At 43.9% G+C, this 26,010-nt stretch overlaps 1 protein-coding gene across 1 annotated transcript in view; it reads right to left on the reverse strand.

Moving 5' to 3' along the window:
- dpy19l3 (dpy-19 like C-mannosyltransferase 3) overlaps positions 1–26,010 on the reverse strand; it is a 48,571-nt gene that overhangs the window by 20,680 nt on the left and 1,881 nt on the right. Inside the window, 11 exon segments of the mRNA XM_071546855.1 lie at positions 4,187–4,305; positions 6,981–7,143; positions 8,349–8,422; positions 9,285–9,386; positions 11,047–11,178; positions 11,389–11,523; positions 11,785–11,908; positions 13,457–13,602; positions 14,283–14,404; positions 17,640–17,730; positions 25,167–25,294. Of these exon segments, the coding sequence (XP_071402956.1) occupies positions 4,187–4,305; positions 6,981–7,143; positions 8,349–8,422; positions 9,285–9,386; positions 11,047–11,178; positions 11,389–11,523; positions 11,785–11,908; positions 13,457–13,602; positions 14,283–14,404; positions 17,640–17,730; positions 25,167–25,294 (1,336 nt within the window).

A 26,010-nucleotide genomic window follows, 5' to 3' on the forward strand; every position in this document is an offset into this window, starting at 1 on the left:
CTGATAAAAGGAAGGAAACAGTTTCTAGGTAAAAAATGTTGACCTTTTGTTTGGATGCTTTGGCTTTCAGATGTTTTTTCATGCCAGTAATGCATGTTGAATTGGAACAGAAACAGTGATAGAACCGAGTATTTATTGGAAGACTTACTGGAATGGTTACAGTGTGGTTAAACTTCACTCAGTGCTCTGAAACATAGCAGTACGATCAAAGTTCCCATCCACAGCACATTAATCAGAGTGCGGAACAAATGAAATGGCAAAATGCAAAAGATTAAGCAGACAGGAATAATCAGCAGAAAGAAACGAGAGAATAAAATGAGCAAGAAAAATGTTGACGAGCAGAGAGATGGAGTGATAAGAGAGAGAGAGAGAGAGAGAGAGAAGGCTGTGTCCCCTGCAGTCTGAAGAGATACCATCATTGTACGAGTGGCAGCCATGTGTGAATGTGTGTGTGTGTCTGTGTGAATGTGTGTGTGTCTGTGTGAATGTGGGTGTGTGTGTGTGTCTGTGTATGTGTGGGTGTGTGTGTGTGTGTGTGTTTGATGTGTGTACGTGTGCATGTGTGTACGTGTGCATAGTGAAGAAGAAATGCAGCCTTAAAGAAATAAATCTCAATGCTTTTTAATGCACAGGAGCAGCCTGACAGAAATGAATGCCTTTCGGCACTTTTGCCCTTTCGCTCTTCATCAGCATTTTAGAGAAAGTGCTGAAATGAAATGTGTCGCTTTTTGCACTACCTGACTCCTGCCGTGAATTAAAAGCATTCAAACTTTTTCTTTTTGTGAATGCAGTTACTGCTTTAATTTCTAACTGTAAAAGGAATGTACCATATATCACGCTGTTTCAGATTTCTCCCTGTTGCAAAGTTTTGGGATTTGAGCAATTCCAAATCCTGTGGTAATGTACTACAGACATTACCAAACATCACGTTATAATACCATACCACAAGCCTTATGGTACAGCACCACAGAATTTGGTTGTACTGTGATACCTAAATCAAATATCATAAGAATACCACAACAACATTTCCGAGTACCTCAAGGACATTTACCCAAGTAGCCTACCTCAGGAATACACACCCAAGTACCTCAGGAAAATGTACCCAAGTACCTTGGGAGAACGTACCCAAATACCTTAAGAAAATGTACCCATGTACCTCAGGAAAATGTACCCAAGTACCTCAGGAGAACGTACCCAAGTACCTTAGGAAAAATGTATCCAACTACCTCAGGAAAATGTACCCAAGTACCTCAGGAGAATGTATCCAAGTACCTCAGGAAAATGTACCCAAGTACCTCAGGAGAACGTACCCAAGTACCTCAGGAAAATGTATCCATGTACCTTGGGAGAACGTACCCAAATACCTTAAGAAAATGTACCCAAGTACCTCAGGAGAACGTACCCAAGTACCTTAAGAAAATGTATCCAAGTACCTCAGGAGAACGTACCCAAGTACCTCAGGAAAAATGTACCCAAGTACCTCAGGAGAACGTACCCAAATACCTTAAGAAAATGTATCCAAGTACCTCAGGAGAACGTACCCAAGTACCTCAGGAAAAATGTATCCAAGTACCTCAGGAGAACGTATCCAAGTACCTCAGGAAAAATGTATCCAAGTACCTCAGGAGAACGTACCCAAATACCTTAAGAAAATGTATCCAAGTACCTCAGGAGAACGTACCCAAGTACCTCAGGAAAAATGTATCCAAGTACCTTGGGAGAACGTACCCAAATACCTTAAGAAAATGTACCCAAGTACCTCAGGAGAACACACCCAAGTACCTTAAGAAAATGTATCCAAGTACCTCAGGAGAACGTACCCAAGTACCTCAGGAAAAATGCATCCAAGTACCTCAGGAGAACGTACCCAAATACCTTAAGAAAATGTATCCAAGTACCTCAGGAGAACGTACCCAAGTACCTCAGGAAAAATGTATCCAAGTACCTCAGGAGAACGTATCCAAGTACCTCAGGAGAACGTATCCAAGTACCTCAGGAGAATGTACCCAAGTACCTCAGGAAAATGTATCCAAGTACCCCAGGAGAACGTACCTAAGTACCTCAGGAAAATGTATCCAAGTACATCAGGACAGACTCCTTACAGTACTGCCAACAGACTGGTGAAGTCCTGGGCTCTGAAACCGCCACAAGTACCTACACTAGCGCTAGGATCAAATCTCCTGTATCTCCCCTACTCTATCACCTTTGCTACTTTCCCACTGTCTAAATTAATAACAAAAATGATGAAGGTGAGAACACTGCCCACTCTCCCTTAAAAAAAACACACATCATACGGTAAATTGTCCCAACAACACACACAAAACTCAGATAACCACAAGAAACAGGATCACTGTGAAGCACATAGTAACCAGACTATTGGCCATACTCAGGCTAAGATCTTACTCAAGTTAAGCTATTTGCATGAACCTTTGATACCCTGCGATTAAGTCTCCCTGTTGCTATGAATAAACCAGTTAACAGAAATATGCCCCCCCTCTCTTTGACTGAGCAATAGTAGGTTTCTTCTACTTCAGGGGAAAGGAATGGTGATCCTAAGAGTAATCTGTACGATTTTCTTGACACTCCTGACAAATAACCTGATGTTACAGGCAATTATACTTTCCACAATAATGAATCACGGGCGTCAAGGGTGCCAGGCTATAGTTGCAGCTGGAAATGCACTCAGCCCTGGAAATTTACTGATGATCCTAGCAGAGAATACCCAACAATTATGGATGAAAGCTGGGAGTCAGGACTGGCGGGAGAGGGTGGTTATGCTTCAGTTTACAGATGCAGCATGGGAAGAAAATTTTTGCCCAGGTCTAATTTGTCAAGTTGTGTGACATTGTAGAGCTTATAATGAAGCCTTGCATACCAACAGTGCTGCATACCACCTGGCATGGTGAGTGGCACTTGTCTTACAAAACCGGGACTTCTGTGGTACTAGTACAGGAACACTAGTTCATTAGTGCCACAGAAGCTCTGGTATTTTACCATAGGGATTTTTTGTAAGAGGTATGTGTGAGTGTTTGTGAGTGTGGTCTTTAAAAAAAAAAAAAGCAAACCAAATACTCTGATTAGGGCTGAACAATTTTGAAAAAATATCTAATTGTGATTATTTTGACTGATATTGCAATTGCGATACAATTTGCGATATTAGAGGGAATGATAATTTCATCAATCGCTATTCTCATTTTCATTGAAAAACGATTTTTGCGGGGATCTGTACCAAACAAAGATGTTTTCTTAAGTCTGTAGAATATGATGTGTAGGCCAGGACATCTCTGCAGCACCACAATATTTCATTTAAAATGGTATTTTGACACACATTTTGCCATTAACAAATATTGCGCCTTCTGCGATTTGAAAATTGCAGTAGGCCATATTGCGATTTCGATAAAATTTTGATTAATTGTTCAGCCCGGACTCTGATTGGACACCTGATCAAGTGGCCACTTGGCATGAACACAGAAAAGTGGTTCTTGCATTTTGTTTAAACCGAGATTTGTCATTTGGCGTCATGTATGCCTAAACATACATGATGCCAAATGACAAGGTGCTTTTGGAGGCCAGGAATGGCACCGGAAAGAATGAACGGAAGTGTTACGACCACAAATGTGTTCTAGGCATAAAAAAACATTCCATGTCCACGGACTCAAGTGGGTTTGAAAGTTAAAAAGCCTTTAACTGGCGAGCCTTCATCAGGGTATTAGACACACAATGGTTTTCAGACAGTTAATTATCAGATGTGCGTCTAATTGTGTGGAATTTTTATGTTCCAATATCATGTTTGTGATCACAAAATGTTCCTTTCTTCCTATCCTCCGAGCTGTGTTGCTAGGTGACGGTGGCTGCTGGGATGTTGCTAGCTAAGTGACTAAGGGGCCGTAGGATGGTGCTTGGTATGGAGGGCTGATCGAGGGTCAAGTGGACCATTCAAACACTTGGTGACGAGCGACCGAGATGCACTTTGATTTCAGCATCTGCTCACAAGCACACACAATCAAGCCGTCAAGTGGCAAAGTAGGTCTGAAGAGTCTGTTTATGAAATTGGGCCCATGTGACAGCTTGGGAGTGTGTGTGCATGCGAGTATCTGTGTGTGCGTGTGCCTGCATTTACGTGTGTGTGTGTGTGTGTGTGTGTGTGTGTGTGTGTGTGTGTGTGTGTGTGTGTGTGTGAGCTCACCTCATAGTGCTGAAAGCCAGGAGGCCGTAGAACAGCGTGTGCAACAGATTATAGGCCACATCTGGACGAAGAGCCATCGCTCGCCCCTCTCCTCCTCCTTTTCTCTCCTCCGCTGACCGCTTTCGGCCTGCTGAGAAACAAAAGGGAACGGAGAGATGGAAGGAAGCATGAATGCATAAAACATTGCAGCCAGACGGACGTGAAGAGAGGCAGAAGGGTAGGTGGGTGGCATTGGTATTATTCTGATTATTCAGATTTCAGTAGCTGTTCGCGCAGTCTCTCGAAAGGTTAGCGGGTGTATAATGCGAAATGGGCGGATGATGACAAATTATGTTTGCGCATGGGCCGACATGTAAAGATGCACACCCACGAGTGCTTCTGTCTGCAGGCACACACACACACACACACACACACACAAAAGAGGGCCTGAGGGCAAAGATGTACCTCTCACTATCTGGCCTCCCACCTGCATCAGACGGACACTCGCTTCGATTTGAATACAAATCCAATCTAACTCTGCCTTCTACGTGAGGTGGAGTGAATTGGATTAAATTAATTCCTGAATTGGCAAATAGCCCTTTGTTCCATGAGGTTAGTATTCCGGCACTCCGACGGCGAAGGGCGAGTCGGTATGCTAATGCGATTAGTTCGCTGTGGCCCTCACCTTGCGCCACAGGCATACAAAGCTATGAGAGGCAGCTGGTGGAATATGCTCTGTCTCGGAGCATGAATCAACGATGACTTAACTAAATCCACAGCGACGGAGGGGGGGGAGGGGGGGGACTGTCTGCCTGCCTGCTGACGGCCAGCCTGACTCGTACTCCCTCGCTGTCGGCCAAAACTCCTCCATTCATCTATGCTTCCACACCTCCTCCCATCTCACCAACTTACCCCACTGAGGATGCACCGGCACCCCTTCTTTACTGCCGAGTTTGAGGGATTCATGTTAAATTTTGGCTGCTACAAAGTACCGATCTGAAGAATAAACTCACTGGGCAAAACTTAGATTAAACGGAACTTTAATGATTCCTGTGGGGAAATTGGGTCATTTCAGCAGCAGAGAATTGGACACGGCAAAGAAAAATAGGATATAAATATGAATAGATCCATTGTTAAACATAATACAACCGATAATTTCAAGACTTCCCTCCCATCCTCCTTTGCTGCCATTCCTCCCCCCTCTTCCCGTCCTCCATACTACCTCAGGCTATGCAGAACCACCAGTGCCAGTAAGCACTACTAATTAGGCTCGGGTGATATCCAAAATTGAATATTGCGATGCTGACCCGCAAAAATATTGCAATATTCAATATTATCGTTGTTCGTTAAAAAATCTTAGTTTATTATTTTTGGCCTAAAGGCAATTAAAACTAGAAAACTGGAAAGGGAGTGTAGACTTTGACTTTTGATTTACCTTCCTCTACCTCCCCTCCCTCCTTCACCCCCTCCCACCCAGATCCTACCTCAGTGCCAGTATTCCCCCCCAGTGCCGCCAATCAGAAGATGTAGGGATGCGTTTTCTTTCCACCCTACCTTATGTTGGGCAATACCAGTGTTTTTTGCAGGTCACAATACTGTCTCCATATTTTACCAGGATATATGATTCAGTATTGTAAAAACAATATCCCAGAGATGGCTGTCGGCCATAGTGCCTTGTTTATATCATTGTAGAATGTTCAATTCCTGCTACATCATTCACAACAGAAATACTTTAAAATCCTGGATGTTTAGTGGATCAAGTCTCAAGGCATCACATAGAAATAAGGTTCACCGAACTTTACAATGTGAGAAGGAAATAGGTCAAGCAAGTTGAAATATGGGACTTCAAACGAGTAGTTTTACAACTCAAATAGCAAAACAGTCTGAAATGGTTGGGTATCGAGAACCAATGCTGACAACGTACTGGTTTCTGATTGGTTGGAACCAAACCATACCGGCAAATAACAGTAATAATCCATGGTAAATTATACAGTGATGCCATTAGCAAACACCTTGATACCTGCTTCAGGTCGAAAAGAAAAAAATCATATCTGAAGCCACAAATGTGTCAAAGGTAGTGATAACTAGTGATGGGTGGACAAGCATTATATAGGATCACTACCATACAGTCACACTCCATTACATCAGTGGAGTCGAGTACTGATAAGAGTATTGATAAGTATCGGCATCGATAAACAGTATCGATAATGGTATCAGTATCGATCCTAATGTCCTAACGATACCCAATAACTATTCCTCCAGGTTTCTGTCCAAAAAAAGGACAAGCAGGTTGACTTTTTCAGGATTAAGCTGTGTTAAATTGCTTCAGCACATACTGACGCAGTGGCTTTTGCAGAACTATTTTCCTGCGACTCTGAACTTCTGCATTTGATCGCTGTATTTCCATCCTTTGCTTATATGTTTTTTCATTGAAATCTTGCCCACAACTTCCATCCAAATCAGCTGGCTTAACGATATCAACTCGAACCAGAAGATCTGCCAAACAGCTGCAGTAGCATTTCTCTTTTTCATTTCCCCTCACCTTCCCTTCAGAGAGGCTGCTTCCAAGTTAGCTGGCACTTGCCTAACAGTGCAGTTTGCCTTCCAGCCTCAGCTACAAGTGGCACTGTCATTCACAAGTTAATAAATAACAAGCAAAATGTGGTATTTTAAAAGGAAACGGAACGCAAATAATATCCCAGTACGGAATGATACCCTGAACATTTTCAAATACCCAGGTATATGATAACATCACACCTGCCTCCCTGCCCACTCTTCCTCCCTCTATCTTTACCTCCTTCGCTCCTCGCACCACCTACCTCAGGTTCTGCAGGGCCACCGCTGCCAGCGTGCCGGTGAGCAGCAGCAGCGTGACGATGTAGGGGTACAGCAGCAGGGTGCCGGCCAGCCGCTCCAACGTGTCCAGAGGCAGCAGGCCGAAGGCCTCTTCACACAAATACAGACTGGCATCAAAATCCCTGCAGGAGGCGAGGAAAGAGGGAGCAAGAGGGAGAGAGGTGGAGAAAGGGGGGAGGTGGAACAAGAAGGAGGGAGGGAGGAAGAGAGAGAGAGGTAAATGAATGGAGGATCACAGGGCGGTCAAAGAGAGCAGTCACTAGCCAGGTTAAAGTGGAAAGTTCCGTGTTTTGTTTTCATTTGCCTCCATCTTTGGTGCCAAGCGCGCCATGCTGTCAAACCTGTCAATCAAAGAGTGTGGGCGGAGCTTGGATTTTCTGTTGATGCAGTCTGAGTTTCTCTTTTCTTTGTCTGTTCGCTGCTCATGCCAACTACCCAGTTCTTCTTCTTCTGTTTATTCCAAACAAACCAGAAACCTAAAACGCATCACTTCCTTTGCAGCAGAGGATTTTTCCCAGGAAAGAGCTATCAGACACCAGGTGTTTAGAACAGACAATGGAAAAGCTTTCATGAACTGGATATAGATTGAATCACTGTTGTGTTATAGCAATCAAAGATAGAGAGTAGCAAAACGGGCATATATTTACATGAAAATGTGGCTGATTACTACTTTAAGGATAAAGAGACAGAGACAAAGAGAGAGAACCAGATACGTCTACTATTGTACAGCAAATGTTTTCCAATCAAATAATGAATCATCTCAATATGTGGCATGCTTGTAAAAACCTGTTGTATGTGCGAGTTTTGAAAATGCACATTTTGTCCCGACAGAGTAACTGAACCGAGAATTGAAATATCGCAAAACACCACAGTCCACAAGCAGAAAATAAGTCGCACTGAGTCAGAGAAACAGAAACAGAGAGAGAGAGAGAGAGAGAGAGAGAGAGAGAGAGGCAGGGATAGCACATAGTGTAAGCATTGCATTTTCCAGAGCCTGCTGAATAATTGAAAGGCCAGTTGTGTGGCATTGGCTTGTGAGCCGTGTTATCTGCCACCCCGGAGCAGCTATCCAGTGGCTGAGCTGTTCGGCGCTCACAGTATCTGATCGATGGGAGGCCTGCTAGCATTACCCCGCCATCTATTATTCACACACACTAACACTCCAGGTGCTACAACACTGGCACTTAGTGAATAACACAGACAGGCTGGAGCGAGTCGAGAAGTGTGTACGCACGTGTGCAGTGGGGTAGTGGTGCTCTGTGTGTGTGTGTGTGTGTGTGTGTGTGTGTGTGTGTGTGTGTGTGTGTGTGTGTGTGTGTGTCCGTACCTCGTCGGCCCCAAGCCAAATTTAGACTTGATGAATTTAAAGATGTGCTCATCTGATCTGAGCTGAAGCGCTTTCTGTAAACACACACATGCACACACACACACACACACACACACACACACACACACACACACAGAACAATGAGAACAATGAGAACAATGCAGGAAACTCACATTTATGCACTTACAGAGTCTAAGACTGCATCTGCATTTGCTATACACACACACACACACACACACACACACACACACACACTGATAAGGTCATCTTGTCAGGCTAAAGATCAGCATGCTGAGATGTATAAATAAGTAAATAAACCAGGATGAGATCATATGGTAAGCTCAATAGTTTCAGAGAGGGGAAAGGGAGGAGGAGGAGGAGTAGGAGGAGGAGAAGAAGGGAAGGAGGGCAGAGGAAGAGAGGGGAAGGAGGGCAGAGGAAGGGGAGGATGAGGAGGAGGAGGGCGGAAGAAGGGGAGGAGAAGGAGGAGGATGAGAAGAAGAGAAGGAGGGCAGAGGAGGGGGAGGAAGAGAGGGGAAGGAAGGCAGAGAAAGGGGAGGAGGGGGAGGGCAGAGGAGGAGGAGGAGGAGGAGAAGGGAAGGAGGGTAGAGGAGGGGGAGGAAGAGAGGGGAAGGAGGGCAGAGGAAGGGGAGGACGAGGAGGAGGAGGGCGGAAGAAGGGGAGGAGAAGGAAAGGAGGGCAGAGAAGGGGGAGGAAGAGAGGAGAAGGAAGGCAGAGGAGGGAGGAGGAGAAGGAGGGAGGAGGAGGAGGGGGAGGAGGGGCAAGAGGAGGAGGGGGAGGCAGGGGTGAGGGGGAAGGAGGAGAGGAGAGGAAAAAAAGGGGAGGAGAGGAGAGGAGATGAGAGAGAAAAAGGGAGGAAAGGAGAGGAAAGAAAAAGGAAGGAGAGAAGAGAGAGGAGAGGAGGAGGAGGAGTACCTTGGCCAGGTAGTTGATGGTGACGGTGAGCAGGAGAACGAGGACAGTGTGGAGGAGCAGTTTGCCCAGGCGAACCACCAGACTCCCTGTCTTCAGGCCAGGCTGGACGAGCAGAGAGCAACAAGAGACGCGGATCAGATCGACGGACGAGATAGGTAATCGTCTCATCGTGTCTGGCTTTACCAGAGCGGCGTCAACACATCAAAAATACTGCCAATGCAATTTTACATTCAGAAACATCCAGAGAGCGAACACACACAGCTTCACCTGCACACACACTCTCTTTTCACTCTCTATCAATTCAATTATGTTAATGGCATAACGGTTTATCAGAAACAATATTGCCATTTTCGGGTTTACAAAATGCACGTTTCCTTATCTGGTACATAAATGCCAATATCTTTAATAATATAAAACAGTTCCAAAATTGAAAACGCAGATATGCCAATCAGGCATCTCTCTCTGCCTCCCCATTTCCCTGTTTCTCTGTAGCTCTCCATCTTTCTCTCCATCTCTCTCTCCATCTCTCTCTCTGCCTCCTTTCCACCTGGCATTAAAATGTTACCGTGATTTAGCTGGATTAGATTTACACCTGCCAGAGCATGTGTTTCCAGTATGCACACTGAAATTGTCAATGATTGCAGCACATGCCACTTACCCTCATGATTTATACTTCCTTTAAAATGGAGAGTTAACACCTCGCCTCGCTTGTTCCCCTTCTGCCAGTGCCCTAACAGTAGGGATGGGACGATATGCTTATCTCATGATATGAGTCGATACATGATATGGGCTTCGCAATTTGATACAGCCACGAAATGATGTAATAAATAAAAGTTCAATGACAGCAGTCTGACTGTGCAGAATTATCTTTATTTCTGAGACACAAAACTTTCTAGTGATGGCATTGGCTGCTAGAATGTAAACAATTTGCAAATGTCATTACAAAGTGCAAATAATATAATTTGGATGGAGAGCTTGTGAAATTGTGATGGTCAAGCGTCTCATGTGTGATTACTACAGCAGAATAAACTGTAGATAATACCACCATTCATTTTTCTGCCCCACGATACGTATTGTCACTTTTTTGTACTGCAGTATATTGAATTTCAATATATCGTCCCATCCCTACCTAATCAACAAGGGCACCGCAGACCTTGAGCTCTTTCAAGGCCTAAAAACCTTTTTTTTCAGGAAGGCTTTTCTGCTTAACTTTTGAATATTATTACTTTTTTCTGGGTTTTTTTTTTTTTTTTTAACTCTATAGCACTTTGAGATTCACTGTGAATGTAACGTGCAGTATAATAAAATGCATCATCATTATTATTAGTAGTAGTAGTAACAGCAGTAGTAGTAACAGCAGTAGTAGTAATAGCAGTAGTAGTAGTAGTAGAAGCAGTAGTAGTAGCAGTAGCAGTAGCAGTAGTAGTAGTATTAAGGGGGGGTCCTGTCTTACTGTATATATTCACTTATTATTACACCACACTTTAGGTTACAGTAGAGTTTTGTAGTGTTTTTCATGTAGGCTAGCCCACTCATATGATGGGGTGAGTGCGCCTGTTATGCTAACTACCACTCACTAACTGTCTACACAGTCTGACTGTGCTTTCACTCTCCCCTACATTTCAACTCTCAAACACTCACTTTCATTCTCTTTTATCTCTCACTCTAAGTCTCTAACACTCACTGGCATTCACTGTCATGCTATCTCTCTCTCTCTCTCTCTCTCTTTCCCACACACGCACACACACACACACACACCAACCTGGCAGTGTTTGATGAAGAGCGCAGCTACGATGAAGCTGAGGACCAGCGAGCCCAGTATCATGGAGTTACAGAACTGGAGGAGCCACACACTCAGCAGACCGCTCACTTGGACAAGGTACAGAGTGGTCACCTAGACACACACACACACACACACACACACACACACACACACACACACACACAAAGTGCATGTGAAACTTCAAAAGGATGGCTTGGTAATAAGGAATTCTATTACATTAAAATAACGATACACTTAATCATTGAATACACAAGCGTGGAGTTTAATTTAAAGTCCCCCGGTCAGTCTACATGAAGAATGAGAGCATGTGGTCTTTCATACCTGTGCAGCTGTTAAGAGGTCCACACAGTCCAGGGTGTAAATGATGAGAGCCTGGACCAGCAGGATGAACTGGTTGAACTGCCACGTTAGACAGAAGCAGAAGGTCGTCACAAACATCAACCACACCATCACCTTCTGAGGAGGGAAAGCACACACACACATACACACACACACACACACACACACACACACACACACACACACACAGGTTAGCTGGTGTGATGTGCAAAGAGGCGATAGATTATTGATTGGTTGTTCCGATGTTGGGTTTGTCAAGTCAAGGCCAATCAATGAGGTCAGGGTGGTCAGTAGCTTTGATTTTGGTTGTGTGTGTGTGTGTGTGTGTGTGTGTGTGTGTGTGTGTGTGTGTGTGGGTGTGTATGTGTGTGTCTGTACCTGCTGTATGGCGGTGAGGTGAGGCCTGAGGTAACACGTGATAGCTGCGACCTGCAGGGCCAGAAAGGGCAGAGACCAGTTCTCTCTGAGGGAGATGGTGAATTCCACACGAGTGGTATCTACCCTGGAGGGAGGGAGAGTGGATAGTCAATAAAAAAAACGGTAGAGGAAAAAAAAACAAACACAAACATTGGGATCCTTTCTGAGTGCAACTGTTTTTTTGAGTTTCAACACTCAAGGTGCTCTTCCAAAAACAAGAGCCGCCACGAAAGGAAAAAACGTGAGGTGCCCAGCAAGGCAAAAGCAACACGCAAAACACTGTGATCAGGTCTTTACACTATAAATTAAATTCATCACTCAATATTTCTCTTTTCATACCTTTATTTATCCAGGGAAAGTTAACGCTCTTTTTCAGCAATGTCCTGTTTCACATTCATACTGTTACACATATTCTCATATGGGAGCTGCCCAGTACAACCACAGTCCCCTACTGGCCACTGAGCAGCTCCAAATAGGAAGCATTTCACACTAAATGAAAGACTGGCAAACTGCTAGTCTAGGCAAACAAACTTGAAATCAAGTTAGGGATAGGGATTAACCATTTGATGACAAGGAGCATCACATAATATGCAGAGTGTCTCTGTTGGGTTTCACCTACAGAGCCTTGCACTGCTCCCATTACCATAAGATAAGACAGCAGCTTGCTTAATTCCTATTTGTATGTTCAACTCTCATTGGTTATGGCCAGTCTCTGTCAGAGATTTGTCATTGACTACCAGAGATATTCCAGTCTTGAAAGTTTGAAATGATCTTGGCAGAGACAGAGTCCTTAACAGCTCTAGGAGAGACTGAGTCCTTAACACCTCTACAAGAGAGAGACTGAGTCCTTTACCCCTCTACAAGAGACCGAGTCCTTTATCCCTCTACAAGAGACCGAGTCCTTTATCCCTCTACAAGAGACTGAGTCCTTTACCCCTCTACAAGAGACCGAGTCTTTTATCCCTCTACAAGAGACCGAGTCCTTTACCCCTCTACAAGAGACCGTGTTCCTTTATCCCTCTACAAGAGACCGAGTCCTTTACCCCTCTACAAGAGACCGAGTCCTTTATCCCTCTACAAGAGACCGAGTCCTTTACCCCTCTACAAGAGACCGAGTCCTTTACCCCTCTACAAGAGACCGAGTCCTTTACCCTTCTACAAGAGACCAAGTCCTTTAACCCTCTACAAGAGGCCGAGTCCTTTAACCCCTCACACTACAGGAAACTGAGTTCTTGACCCCTTTTATCCTACAAGAAACCGAGTCCTTTATCCTTTATCTACGAGAGACAAAGTCTTTAACACCTCTACACGAGACCGAATCTTTAACACCTCTACAAGAGAGCCAGTCCTTTACCTATCTACTAAAACAAATTCTTTACCCTTCTCACAGTACAAGATTAACCACACCAACAGTCGGCGCCAGCTCCCCTATATCAGTTCAATCTTGAAATCCAGTCAGGACATCAACATCGGGCCTAAAAATTGGCTCAAAGTCATGTGCTGAGAACCCACTGTAAAATGGGCCTACTTCCTTGAAAAGTCCTTACTTCTTGGTTTCAAAATACACACTCACATACACCGCCCCCCCCCTCGCTCTCTCATGTTCACACACACACACACACACATTACCCACCTGTTGAGTATGTACCAGATCCCGGTGAGCGCACCAGCCAGCCAGGAACCAGACAGGAGCCATGCTGTGAGGTACAAAGCGATCACATACACCGCTTGGAGCGAGAACACCGTGTAGATGTAGAAATACACTGGCTCCAGATACGCCTGGACCACACACACGCACACGCAGACACACACACACACACACACACACACACACACACACACACACATCTGTAAACTATTAGCTCATAAGGCGCTGTGAATGAACAGTCCTAGCCGTGGTTACAGTGACGGCAGCTGACTGCGGCACTCAGGGACACTGTGACATTTCAAAGTTCGGTCTGATATTTCACTTCCCGACATTCTTGTCACAGCGAGATCGCTAACAATGCTAAGTAGCTGTTTCTCAGTTAATTGATGTGCCAATACAGAAACCTTTTCCTCCGATGTGACAGGTACAAGTGTGCCGAGAGATGTCAACTAAAAAGACCAAAATGTAAAATGCCACAGCAACTCTTTAAGCAAGCGGCTGACAGATTCCCACCATGATTAGTATTCAGAGCGCCGACTTGGTGCTCGGTGAAACTGTCATTTAGCGGTGCACAATATTGACAAAAGCAAAAAAACATTATTTTTCATAATATTGGAGCGTGAGATTACTTTTCCTTTTCAGTTTCTGCACAGAACCAGAACAACTTGTTTCGAAAGGCCGCCTGAAACTCCTTTCCCTCTGTCACAAAACGTAATAATTTGGAAATTGTGGGAGTCATTACGATAAGCTTTTTTGTTGTTATTTTTTATGTGAGGCTACTGTCAATAGCTGACTGGGTGCTGTGTGTCACCTCTATGGGTAGCAGTCTGTAGAGAACACTGAGGAAGACCTCTTGGTAGATATTCATTCGCTGCAGGAGGTTAATGGTCCTCTTGGATTCTGTCAAGTTGTCGTGGATCAACTCGGAGAGTCCTGGGAACACACACACACACACACACACACTTCTTCTTAGTGATATGATTTGATTCATAATTGGCTACGTGACAACCACCGGAGAACAGCTGTGAATGCTTCTCAAAATGTAGTTAATTTACACAATGCGGTGATATTTAAAGAACAATATTAGTGTTTTTGACATGGCTGTCCTGTCTTTTTTTTTCCATGGATAAGAGATAATTCCAGACTCTTCTGCATGGTTTTAATTACTTGCTGAAAATACTGTACCCATTTTGTACTGAGAAGTCACTGCCATAGTCTGCCACAGTGTGGTTTAAAATGACCTTAAGAGACGTGTCCCTTTTTTTTTTTTTTTTTTTCCAGAATGTCACGCCACTAATACAGCATCTAAACAGGAGGATGAGGAGGTTCTTCCAAAGAGGCTGTTAATTATGGCTTATTATGCCATGTTGAAAACGCTGGTACCGTCCTCATATGAGCTCATGCAAAGCGACTGGGGGGGGTCATTATTCCGAGTCGGGCTTTGGGTGCAGTATCGTTACAATGCGCTCGGTCTGATGTGAAACAAACGGTGACATCAGAACCGCAGCAGAGAGCTGAGTCAGCGCCGCAGGCTGGGCCGTGTCATCCTCATCACCGCTGTGTTCTTCATCCCAGTGAGGCCATGGAACCTCCCACTGCCCCCCACTACTATCATTCTTTCTCTTCCTCGCTTGTGTTTGTTTTCTTATGTTTCTTCCTCCCTTCTGGTCTTTCTGCCTTCCCTCTCCTTTCTTTCGTCCACCCTTGCTCCCTTCCTCCTCTCTTCCATCTTTGATTTCTTCCTCCTTTCTTCCATCTCCCCTTCCTTTCTGCTTTCCTTCCTTTGGTCCTCCCTTCCTGTCATTCTGCCTTCCGCCTCTCTTCCACCCCCTTCCTTCCCTACTTTCTTACTTCCTTTCCCCTCCTTCTTTCCCTCTATTATTTCCTCATTCTTTTCTTCCTTTCTTCCATTTTGCATTTTCCATTTTCCCCTCCTTCTTTCCCTCTATTATTTCCTCATTCTTTTCTTCCTTTCTTCCATTTTGCCTCACTTCCATCCTTCCTTTCTTTCCTTCTACCCTCCTTTCCATCCTTTCTCCTTCCTTTCTTTCCCTCTTTCCTCTCTTCTTTCCTTCCTTTCTTCCATTTTCTTCCTATCTTTCTTCCTTACTTTCTTGTATTCTTCCATTGTCCTTTCCTTCCATTTGTTCTTTTATTTATTTCCTCCTTGCTTCCTTCGTTCGTCTTTCTTCCTTCCATCCTTGCTTCATCCTCCTTTCTTTCCTTTTCTCCCTTCCCCGCTTCTTTCCTTCTCTTTCCTTCCTTCCTTATGCCCTTTCATTGTTCCTCCTTCCTTTCCTTCCTTCTTTCCTTCCATCCTTGCTTTTTCCTTCCTTTCTTGCATTTTCTTCCTTTCTGCTTTCCTTCCTTCCCTACTTTCTTCCTTCCTTCCTGTCGTTCTGCCTTCCGCCTCTCTTCCACTCCTTTCCTTTCTTCTTTCCTTCCTTCCCTACTTTCTTACTTACTTCCCCTCCTTCTTTCCCTCTATTATTTCCTTTATTTCCTTCTCCTTTTCGTCCTTTCTTCCATTTTGCCTCACTTCCATCCTTCCTTTCTTTCCTTCTACACTCCTTTCCTTCCTTTCCGCTTCTTTACTTCCTTCCTTCCATCCCTTCATCCTTTCTCCTTCCTCCTTCTTTCCCTCCATCCTTGCTTTTTTCCTTCCTTTCTTCCATTTTCTTCCTATTTTTCTTCCTTACTTTCTTGTATTTTTCCATTGTCCTTTCCTTCCATTTGTTCTTTTATTTATTTCCTCCTCCCTTCCTTCCATCCTTGCTTCCATCCTCCTTTCTTTCCTTTCCTCCCTTCCCCGCTTCTTTCCTTCTCTTTCCTTCCTTCCTTATGCCCTTTCATTCTTCCTCCTTCCTTTCCTTCCTTCTTTCCCTCCATCCTTGCCTTTTTCCTTCCTTTCTTCCATTTCCTTCCTTCCACTGTTCCTTCCTTTCCTGCAGTTCTTTCTTTCTTCCTTACTTTCTTCCTCCCTCCCTCCCTCCCTCCCTCCCTCAAATAGTTTCCTTAATGTGTTTTAAAACAAGTGTGACAGAAGAAAGAGTGGACAGACAGAGAGGTCAGCCGGTCTCTGCACCGATTGCTCCACCGCTCAGCAACTTGCCTCAGTGGAAAATTAGACCTATTTTCAACCAGGGGGTTTTGCATGATGAAGGGAACAAAATAATTAGACTAATTTCCCACAGACCAGACGATGCGTCACGAGTGTAATTGTGATGAAGTGTCTGCTGGGGACAAAGAAACATGTTCTTTTCTCCCTGTGAGAGTGGGCAGTGACAGCCATCAGGCCATTTAGAGCTTAGATGTTCCAACCTGTCTCTTCTTGTTACTGGAGAGGATTTTTGCTGGATTGGTCGATTTTGAGATACAAGACTTTGCTTTTATAACTACTGCAGTTTCACAAAATGACAAAAAATCATCATCAAATGCACCTATGAATAGTTAATTGTATGGTGTATTTGATAGTTATGAATAGTTCCCTATATGCAAAAGCACTTAACTTGTAGATATGGCCACCACATTCGACATGCTGCAGGTATTTTAAACATTTTTTACAAATCCCTCTGCAAATGATCAACTACTTAGAATGAAATATGAAAATGCACTGACTTTTTCCACTGAGAAAAAGAGGTGTAAACTGATATGCAAATATGCATATTTTAATTTGAATATCAAAACAATAGGATTCAAACAACAAACAAAAGTTGTTTTTTTTCCCCTAATAGCAATGCACCTTCTGAAAGTCGGGAGTTGATTCATTCATCATATAATGGCATGTGTGCGAGGGTTTTAGAAGGCGCACACCAATATTTTTGGATTAAAGCTGCTGATAGTAGTTGTTATTATAGTATTAGAATTATAGTATTTTTATCTTATCCTAAATTTGACTATTTTGATGGCAAAAATTCCTCGGAATTTTATTGTTGTCAGGGTGGAAAAGCCGCTTTTAGACCATCATGGGACACTAAAACTGTTTCTACTTCTGTGGAATCCAGTCAAAATGTCCTGTCAGAATCAATTCATGTTAAGGTCTTCCCATAGACAACCAGTTTACTATCAATTATACAATGAATATGTAATCAATCTAATGGTATCATAACCATCATATCAGAGGTGGACAACACTGATTGGCCAAAAGATATATCATAATAATGCGTACCTTCCTGTATGGACGGGGCCTGCAACATTTGTTTGTAGTAGGAGTAGTACAGTCCACACTCCGTCCGAAAGGAGATCTCACGCTCAACTTCCTGAAATGGAAAGCAAATATGGGAAGACATTTATGTGAAACCCAGACATTCTGTTCTCTATAATATGGAAAACAGATATCTTGGCAAGACATGACAGAAATACAGGAATAAAAGCAGAAGCAGCGGGAGGAGCAGCTAAGACATTGGTAATCCTCTACAGTAACAATAAGACAGGTACACAGTGTGTGTGTGTGTGTGTGTGTGTGTGTGTGTGTGTGTGTGTGTGTCTTCCCAAGAGATTTCCTGTTGGCCATGCATGATTACTGTTCCACTGAGGAGTATAACAGAGAGCAAAGAGTGAACAAGCAGCGGGATATCGTAAAATAAATATTCAATCTTTCATATTCCGTTTTTTTCTTCGTTTTTTAAAGAAATCTCATTAAGCAAATACCCTGAAATGTATACAAATGCAGTCGCGTGAAAGAGCAAATCCACCCTGAAGCAACATGCACACACACACCAACTACATAAAATATTGACTTGCAGCCGTTTTTGCACAATCTACGTCCGACTAAAGCCTTACAAATCCCTTCTGTAGCCTGTAGCTCCTCCCCTTCAGCTACATCTCACCTTCACGACTAAAGTAGATTTAATGGATGAAATCACAAAGGGATCACATGAATAAGTCTCTCCCAAAGAGAGAAAATATACAGCTCTCCTTTAAGGATGTCCTTAGGAGGAAATTTGAAAAAAAACTCCACTGACAGTGAATGAGAGACTGGCATTGTGAGCGCAGTCTGTACAATCCAATCCAAGGTACTCTAAATATGGTAGTTAAGCAAGAAGCAGGCTTTTAAAAGGAATATTGATGGTATGAAAACCCTCGACAATTGAATGAGTCTTTCCAACCCAACCATAAAAGCTTCTAACCTTTGAGCAAGGCATTTAATTCTCAATTTAGACCATGTTTAAAAAAACATTAAAGATAATGGTGAGTGGCCATAAGGCGAATGAAAAGCGGTCACTTTAGAAAAGGCATTGTGCCTGGTTTCTTTTGAGGCAGAGTGAAGTGCTTTCTAAAGTTGAGAAAAGATCATTTTATAGGACGGCTTTTTTTTGTGAGCAGACCAATCACAACGAAGAAGAGGCGGGGATTCATGGTATCCAGGCAGCTGGCAGTTTACGACAACAACAACCAGGATGAACAGGGGGGAAAGTAGCGGTAGAAAAGTTGGTAGTAGTTGTTACTCTGATCATAAAGAGTCAGCATGGGAGCAGTCAATCAATCAGTAGTGTGAGTATGCCCTTAGTCAACATGGCTGGGTAATAGGGATGGGACGATTCAAAATTCAGTATATCGCGATACAAAAATGTGACCTAATAGTGAAAAGTAGGGTACTGAACTGGCCATCTGCTATTGGCTGGTCTTTGTGCCAGGTAATGTCACCACCTGTTGTACTCTATAGAAGGTGACATCACCTGGCATAAAGACCAGCCAATAGCAGATGGCCAGTTCAGGACCCTACTTTTCACCATTAGATGTCAGGCTTCACCACAGATTTGGGTGGGGTTTAGTTGCTCTAGATTGTGGTTTATAGTGGGCAGTTGATGGGTGTGAGCATTTCTGTTTGTACCATCGGAACCCCTGCAACTCATACTTCAGGCTGTTACTGTGAAAAAGAATGTGTCCCTAGTTGAAATGCCTAGTTAATTAAGGCTGCAAAATTGCAAATAAAAAAACAACAACATCCTGTCACCAAACTATTCCCTACCGTGAGTTGAGAGAACCACAGCAGATTCTCATGTATGGAGTTCACACACCAGGCCTGAGCCAGCGCCAGCAACACAGCCAATACCAGCCCTGCTGCCATGGAAACGCACCGTCGCCTAGGCCACCGGGGCAGAATGTCTGAACCGGAACAATTACCGGATCCTCCCGGCGGAGAAAGCTCCCCTGACCCCCCGGCCTGTGTGGCATTAGACCCCGCTGCCCCCCGCGCGGCGTTACTGCAGCTCCCTCCGGCCGGGGCGGCCCCTGAAAGGCCCCGGTTATGCTCTAGCTTGCTCGGCTTGACTCTCTGACGAAGCTCCATCGCCCGGCAAGAGGGAGATTATCAATAAGTTGTTGTATCCTTTGATGAGCTGAATCCAAGGAGATAAACACCATGTTCCTGGGTCATGGCGCAGCCCTGATCTAAATCCATTACAGCAATAGATGTAAATGTGATGTATTTTCCTTTCTTGAAGTGAATCCAAATGAATTAGCTTTTTAATCACTCCTAGTTCCTCGCCAAAGGAAATATGCAACAGCTTTCTCCCAAGGAATCGGCAGTTAGTTTCCTTCCCATTCCTTCTTTTGCCTGAGGCAAAACAAGCCTTGGCTTTTTAACAAGAACTCTGATAAGATAGCTAATCCTCAGTTTAAATCAAGGTCAAAGAAAACAGGGCTAATTAACAAGTGCTCATCACCCCGAAAGCTAGTTCACTTCTGAGAAAGCACCAATCCTTTTGTCCACTTCTTTTTCTGTTGTCGTTTCCTCTCTCTGGGTCTCCAGATAATTCCCATCTCTCTCTGATGTGGTGCTTGAAGAATCCGAGCTCGAGACCGGCTTTCTGCTTTTGTCTTCCGGAGCCCGAACACGGACCGCTGACCTCTGCCTCCCCTGAACACCAACAGAGACGTGGAAAACAAAAGAACGCGATCGCGGCTGTTTTACAAAGGCCTCCTGACTAGAGAGAGAGAAAACCAGCGTAAAGTTGCGAGGACCGAGCTCCAGCAAGTCTGCGGACAACAGGATGGGCTGTAGATAACTGCAGCAGCCAGAGGGAGGGAGGGAAAGGAAAGGAAAGAGACGACTAATGGTGACCTCTTGTCTATAAAAACACACACGCACAGGAAGAGAAAAAGAAGGGATGGGGGTGGAGGGGTGGGTGGGTGGGTGGTGGAGGGAGGGGGTGGAGGGGGGGGGAGCGGTTGGAATATCATTCGGAAAACGCGGGGAACATTTGTCAGAGGGTTTATGGAGCCGAAGCCCGGGAGCGCGCGTCTGAAATAAACTCTGTAAGCCGACGTGGACATGACTTCACACCTGATGAATTTAAGAGGCCGGATGAACCCAGCTGTCCACGCTGCAAAAACACAAGGAGAGGGTTGGTGGTAATGGGGCATGCAAGAGTGTGTGTGTGTGTGTGTGTGTGTGTGTGTGTGAGAGAGACAGAGAGAGAGAGAGAGAGAGAGAGAGACTGTAGGAGTGAATACGTGAGAGGCATGGCAACGATTCTACGGCTTCCAGACCCCTCTACCCTCCGCATTCTCTCGACGTCACCCCGACACATGAGTGAGGGAACCACATGTGCGATTATTAAAAGCAGCTCCTGTTCTGTAAAGCAACAGCTTTCCCCACGGACCTTCCCAGACAGAAACACCTCACACTTCCATATCATCAGTCACGCGAGGTCAGGTCAGGGACCGGCAGGACTCGCGAAATGACTTTCCGGCATGTTTCACGCCACTTTCCATCCTACTGACCTGGAGGCACTTAAGAGAGCGTGTGCGCGGATGTGAGACAAGAGAGAGGACGAGTGAAAGCGAGAGAGAGAGAGAGAAAGAGAGAGAGAGAGGGATGAGGGATTTCAAAAAAGGAAAGTAATTAAATGTATCATCTCGACCGGTTGAAAGAACAACAGCAGCGAGTTTGCCATTTGCTGCAAGGGTTCAAACAGCGTGTGTGTGTGAGTGTGTGTCATTTGGCTGTACAATGTGCCGTGTGCTGCCATGGACTCTGAAGAGAGAGACTGTGATAGCATTAACAGAAGGAAAGACTTCATAGACACACACACACACGCACACACACGCACACACACACACACACACACATGCGCGGCAATGTGCGATGATGTCAGCTACCAAACAGTGTGTTCAAGAGCCCGCTTTCTCATGTGGGAACATTTCAGGGGAGCGTTCACCGAGCCTGTTAAGTGACCCGCATTTATTATGAATGAAAGCATCTGTCTGCCTCCTCCACACGTACACACTCACTCTATCTCTCTCTCACACACACACACACACACACACACACACACATACGCACACTGCAGACACAAAGTAGAAAGCGGCATAGGATTACAAGCTGCGTCCGCACGGATTCTACTCAATTAGCTGGGTGTGCTGCTTTGATTGTCTCCCTATGACACACGCTCGCAAATTACCCTGCGTAGATTGCCTCCGTGTGGGTCGAGGCGTGTTGTGCATTTGCGCGGGCGCCAGGCGAAGCACCTGGCACCGCAAATTACCGCCAACAGATGAGACAAATTCTGGGTCTTCCATTTCGGAGGGCCTGCCCACATATCTGAGCTGTATTTGTTTTCTGTTCCTCTGTTCTCTTCTGTTCTATCCCAACACAAGAAAGAGAGTTCTTTTGGTTAGGGTAGCGGTTCTATAGAGCTGTAATGACGCAAAGAGCTCTCTGATTTGTTAAAGCTGCACCGGGCAAGATTTTGTTATGAGGTTGTTATGAGTCTAAATCACAAAGTGGTGAAGAGTCTCATCCCCACTAATCGATACCCTGTAGATTCACCCTATTGTCCCATATTAAATTGTGGTGTTGCATATGATCACTGGTGGGAAATCTTCTCCACCCATAGGAAGTGATGAGTCAAAACTTAAGAGTGAAATCCAAATTGTCTTCTAAACAGCAGTGAGCAACGTTTGATCTTTTCCTCTCTCATCTCTTTGGTTTCCTTTGATATAAAGCATCACAGACTGGCCGGCTGGTAAACAGGAGCGTGCTGTGTGCAGTTTACTGACATCACCTTAGAGGATTTCTGGGTATCGAAGTCCAATTTTTCATGCGGTTACCTCTTGCTGCCATTTGGAGACGCCAATGCGCGAAGTTAGCTAGTGCAGCTTTAAAATTTTTAAAAATGGTAAAGCTGGTGGAATGACATGATGGTTCTTAAATGAAGTTCCTATTATACTCCTGCTTTGAAACAATTCATACATTCCAGAGGTGTGTCAACTTTACTCGAGTCCCAAGTCAAGTCAAGTGCTTGTCATTAATGTCAAGTCTCACGTCAAGTCTCAAATCTAAATGTAGAACACCAAGTCAGAACAAATCAGGATCTTTTGCCAAGACTTTAAGAACCTTTTCATGTCATCATAGTACAAGTCAAAGTCAAGTCCCAAGTCACCAGAACCCAAGTCAAGTCAAGTCTCAAGTCTTCTCTTCATGCATCAAGGCAAGTCTCAAGCAATTCAGATCATCTGACACAAGTCCCCACCTCTGATACATTCTAAAAGTGTTCTTTATAGCTCCAAAAAAGGTTCTGCTATGGTGCAAGCCTAGAAAACAATTTTCTGGTACATATTGGAGCCGTTTCTGTTAAAGGAATAGTTCACCCAAAAATGAAAATTCTGTCATCATCTCCTCCCCCTCATGTCATTTGAAACACAGGTGAAGTTTGTCCATATAACACACAGGGAGGCTGCAACACAACTCCATAGCAGCCTTCTCCAAAACAGCTGAAGTCAGTGGGGACCAGTTCTTCAGAGTTCCAAAAAGACCTACAGTATATTTACACCATAACTTAGTGCAAATCTTAACTACAGCTGATTGATTTGCAACAAATAATGGTGTATAGGTCTTTCTATTCACAGTGTGATTGTTTGGCTGGTTTTGTTTTGGAACAAAGTTGTTTTGGAGAAGGCTGCTACCAAGTTGTGCTGGCAACCTCCCTGTGTGTTATATGGACTAACACATTTCACCTGTGTTTCATTTGGAATGAGGGTGAGTAGATGATGACAGAATTTTCATTTTTGGGTGAACTATTCCTTTAAGAGTGTAGACACAGGCCAGACTAAACCAGGCCGAACCTGCGCTGACTGTCTCTCTCTCTTTACCAGGTCATACATCTACTATAAAAAGGCGACTATTACCACTAAATGCAACAACGCTGGCAACAACGTTGAGTCACAGTTTTGCCCCAGTTTTGACCCTGACTGAGTGCTCTGTTATGCCACGTCAAGCAGCTATAAATCCGTGGTGTTTAATAACCTGACCTTAAATAGAGTGTAGGTGAAGCCCTAGTAGGGAGATTTGAAAATGACATCATATCTGGCAGTGCACAATGTTCTGCTGCTGTACAAGACTGGAACAGGACAGAGGATTCTGTAACAACTGGTTGCCCTGGTGCTTTAGGACTTAATGGGGCTCATTTAACAGGCCTGGCAACGTATGGAAAAACAATCATCCCATTGCAGGATGAAGTGTTTATGATGTGTTTGCAGACCGCTCTAGAAAGAAAACTGGACAGGGGGATGTGGGAGCTTGGCAGTGATGCTGGAGTAACATTTCCTCTTGAGATAACAAGCAGAAAATGGCCAAAAAAAAAAAGTGTCTCGATGGATTAATCGTTGTATAATGAACAACTTGGGAGAGATTTTCCATGTGTAAATACCCACATCTGCAATCTTGATGAATCGTACAAGCCGATGCCAAATCCTTAGATAACCTCCATATAAAAGCGTCAGACACATCATCCTGGCCATCTCTGCTCCCTTCTCAGCAAGAGCCCCATAAAAGTGTTTGGGTCCATGTGTTTTAAACATTCCCACATCCCCTCCTGGTCTGGCACAAGCTGAGAAGCAACGCTTGGTGATGAATAGCCGAATGACAAATACAGCCAGTGGTTATGTTTATAGTTTTTACAAACCTTTTAGACATTTACATGTGCACATGCTAACAATGCTCAGTGGATATATTTTTACATGGGGTTTTTCCATACACTTAAGTGTCAATACAAAATACCGTAGCCGCATAGCTTGTCACTGAATTCCCAAAGTGTAACTTGAGGTGGGAATGTGATCAACTTGGTTGCTTGGTCGCCCAGTTCTGATATTTTGTGGGTGGTCAGGATATTCCCAACAGGAAGTTTGAGCTGGTCACATGCAGTTATGAAGGAAAACAAAATCTTAGAGAACAGATTCTTGAATCCTAAAGCAAAGCATGAAACCATTCACATACAGGCATGTAGCTATGACCTTTGGAAAACTATTTTTCGTTGCTTGCAGCAACCTTGTTGGTTGCAGCTCCAATTAAGTTTAATAATGGCTAGCTATCCTGCCAGTAAACACAAACTCTCAGTATTTCACTGAGAAGTGTTAAATACCAGAACAAATCCTCCTCTATTATGGTTATGGCATGTGTTTTATGGAAATGTGTCACTGCAGTATATAGGAGTCCAAAAAATAATCGGCTGTTGAGAGCTAAGTTGGTCAACCATCATCATTGGCTGGGTTTCTTTTGGTTGCTCGGCTCTATAGATAATTAGTCAACATTAGCCGTCATTCATTTGGTTGTAGAAGATGAACAGACTTCCAGTGACCAGTTTCTCACATTGCCAGTTAAAATCCTCCTCACTGTTTTACCACCTAAGTTTTTCCAAAATTCCAAAAAGAACTACCTGACCTGGACATTTTGACAGTGAATCCCCCTCACCTTGATGTTGGAGAACCACAGGTCGTTCTCATGGAGCGTTGCCACATAGATGCAGCACAGCAGGCCTAGACCAACAGACACCGACCAGCCGACCGATGTCCAGATTATTGCCCGCCATGACCAATCACCTGCAGGAACATTAACCACTCAGTCAGTTGTTGCTGTCATGTGAAAATGTAATAACTTTGAAAATCTCCAACGTCATATGTTTGATGGTTTCCATTTTCTTCCTAGAAATGAATGCTTGCGTCAAGTCTCTACATGTTAAGGTAACTTCATGAACCTAACACCTGTGAACATTCAAAACACCTTCTGTACTTTCACATACACATGGGTATCAACTGGAGAAGAATGGAAACATTTTTAAGAGATTTGTTCAATGGATAGCACTGAAATACGGTTACTAATATTATGTTAATGACATGAATTTATTTCAATAACAGAATTTCCCCCAATTGTACACTCCGATAAATACTATTCATGTATTCTGTGAGGTCAGATAAATTCACTAAAGCACTTACATACATTGTAAATACTGTATTCATGTTAACTATTCGTAATTTGCCTGTAAAGCTATGCTAAGCTAACGTTGGTGCGCTAGCTAGCTAGGCCAAAGCCTTTTCACACGATTCAACAGTTATTAATGTGATTAAAACAACTGTTAAGTACGTTTTTGCCAGTAACCTACTTCTGGCATTATTTAGACTATGCATTTTATTTACTATTTATTCATTTAAAGACTACAAGTCATTAGCAAGCAGCATATTATTCATAGATTCACAACTGTTGTTAATCTAACCAGCGCATCAGCAACTATTAGCTACTGTGCTGAACATGTGCCCAG

Source organism: Centroberyx affinis, unplaced genomic scaffold (genome assembly GCF_046629955.1).
Source record: "Centroberyx affinis isolate AG114_WGS23_722 - 3 ecotype Tasmania unplaced genomic scaffold, CSIRO-AGI_Caff_v1 ptg005502l_1, whole genome shotgun sequence".
Classification (NCBI taxonomy): Eukaryota; Metazoa; Chordata; class Actinopteri; order Beryciformes; family Berycidae; genus Centroberyx; species Centroberyx affinis.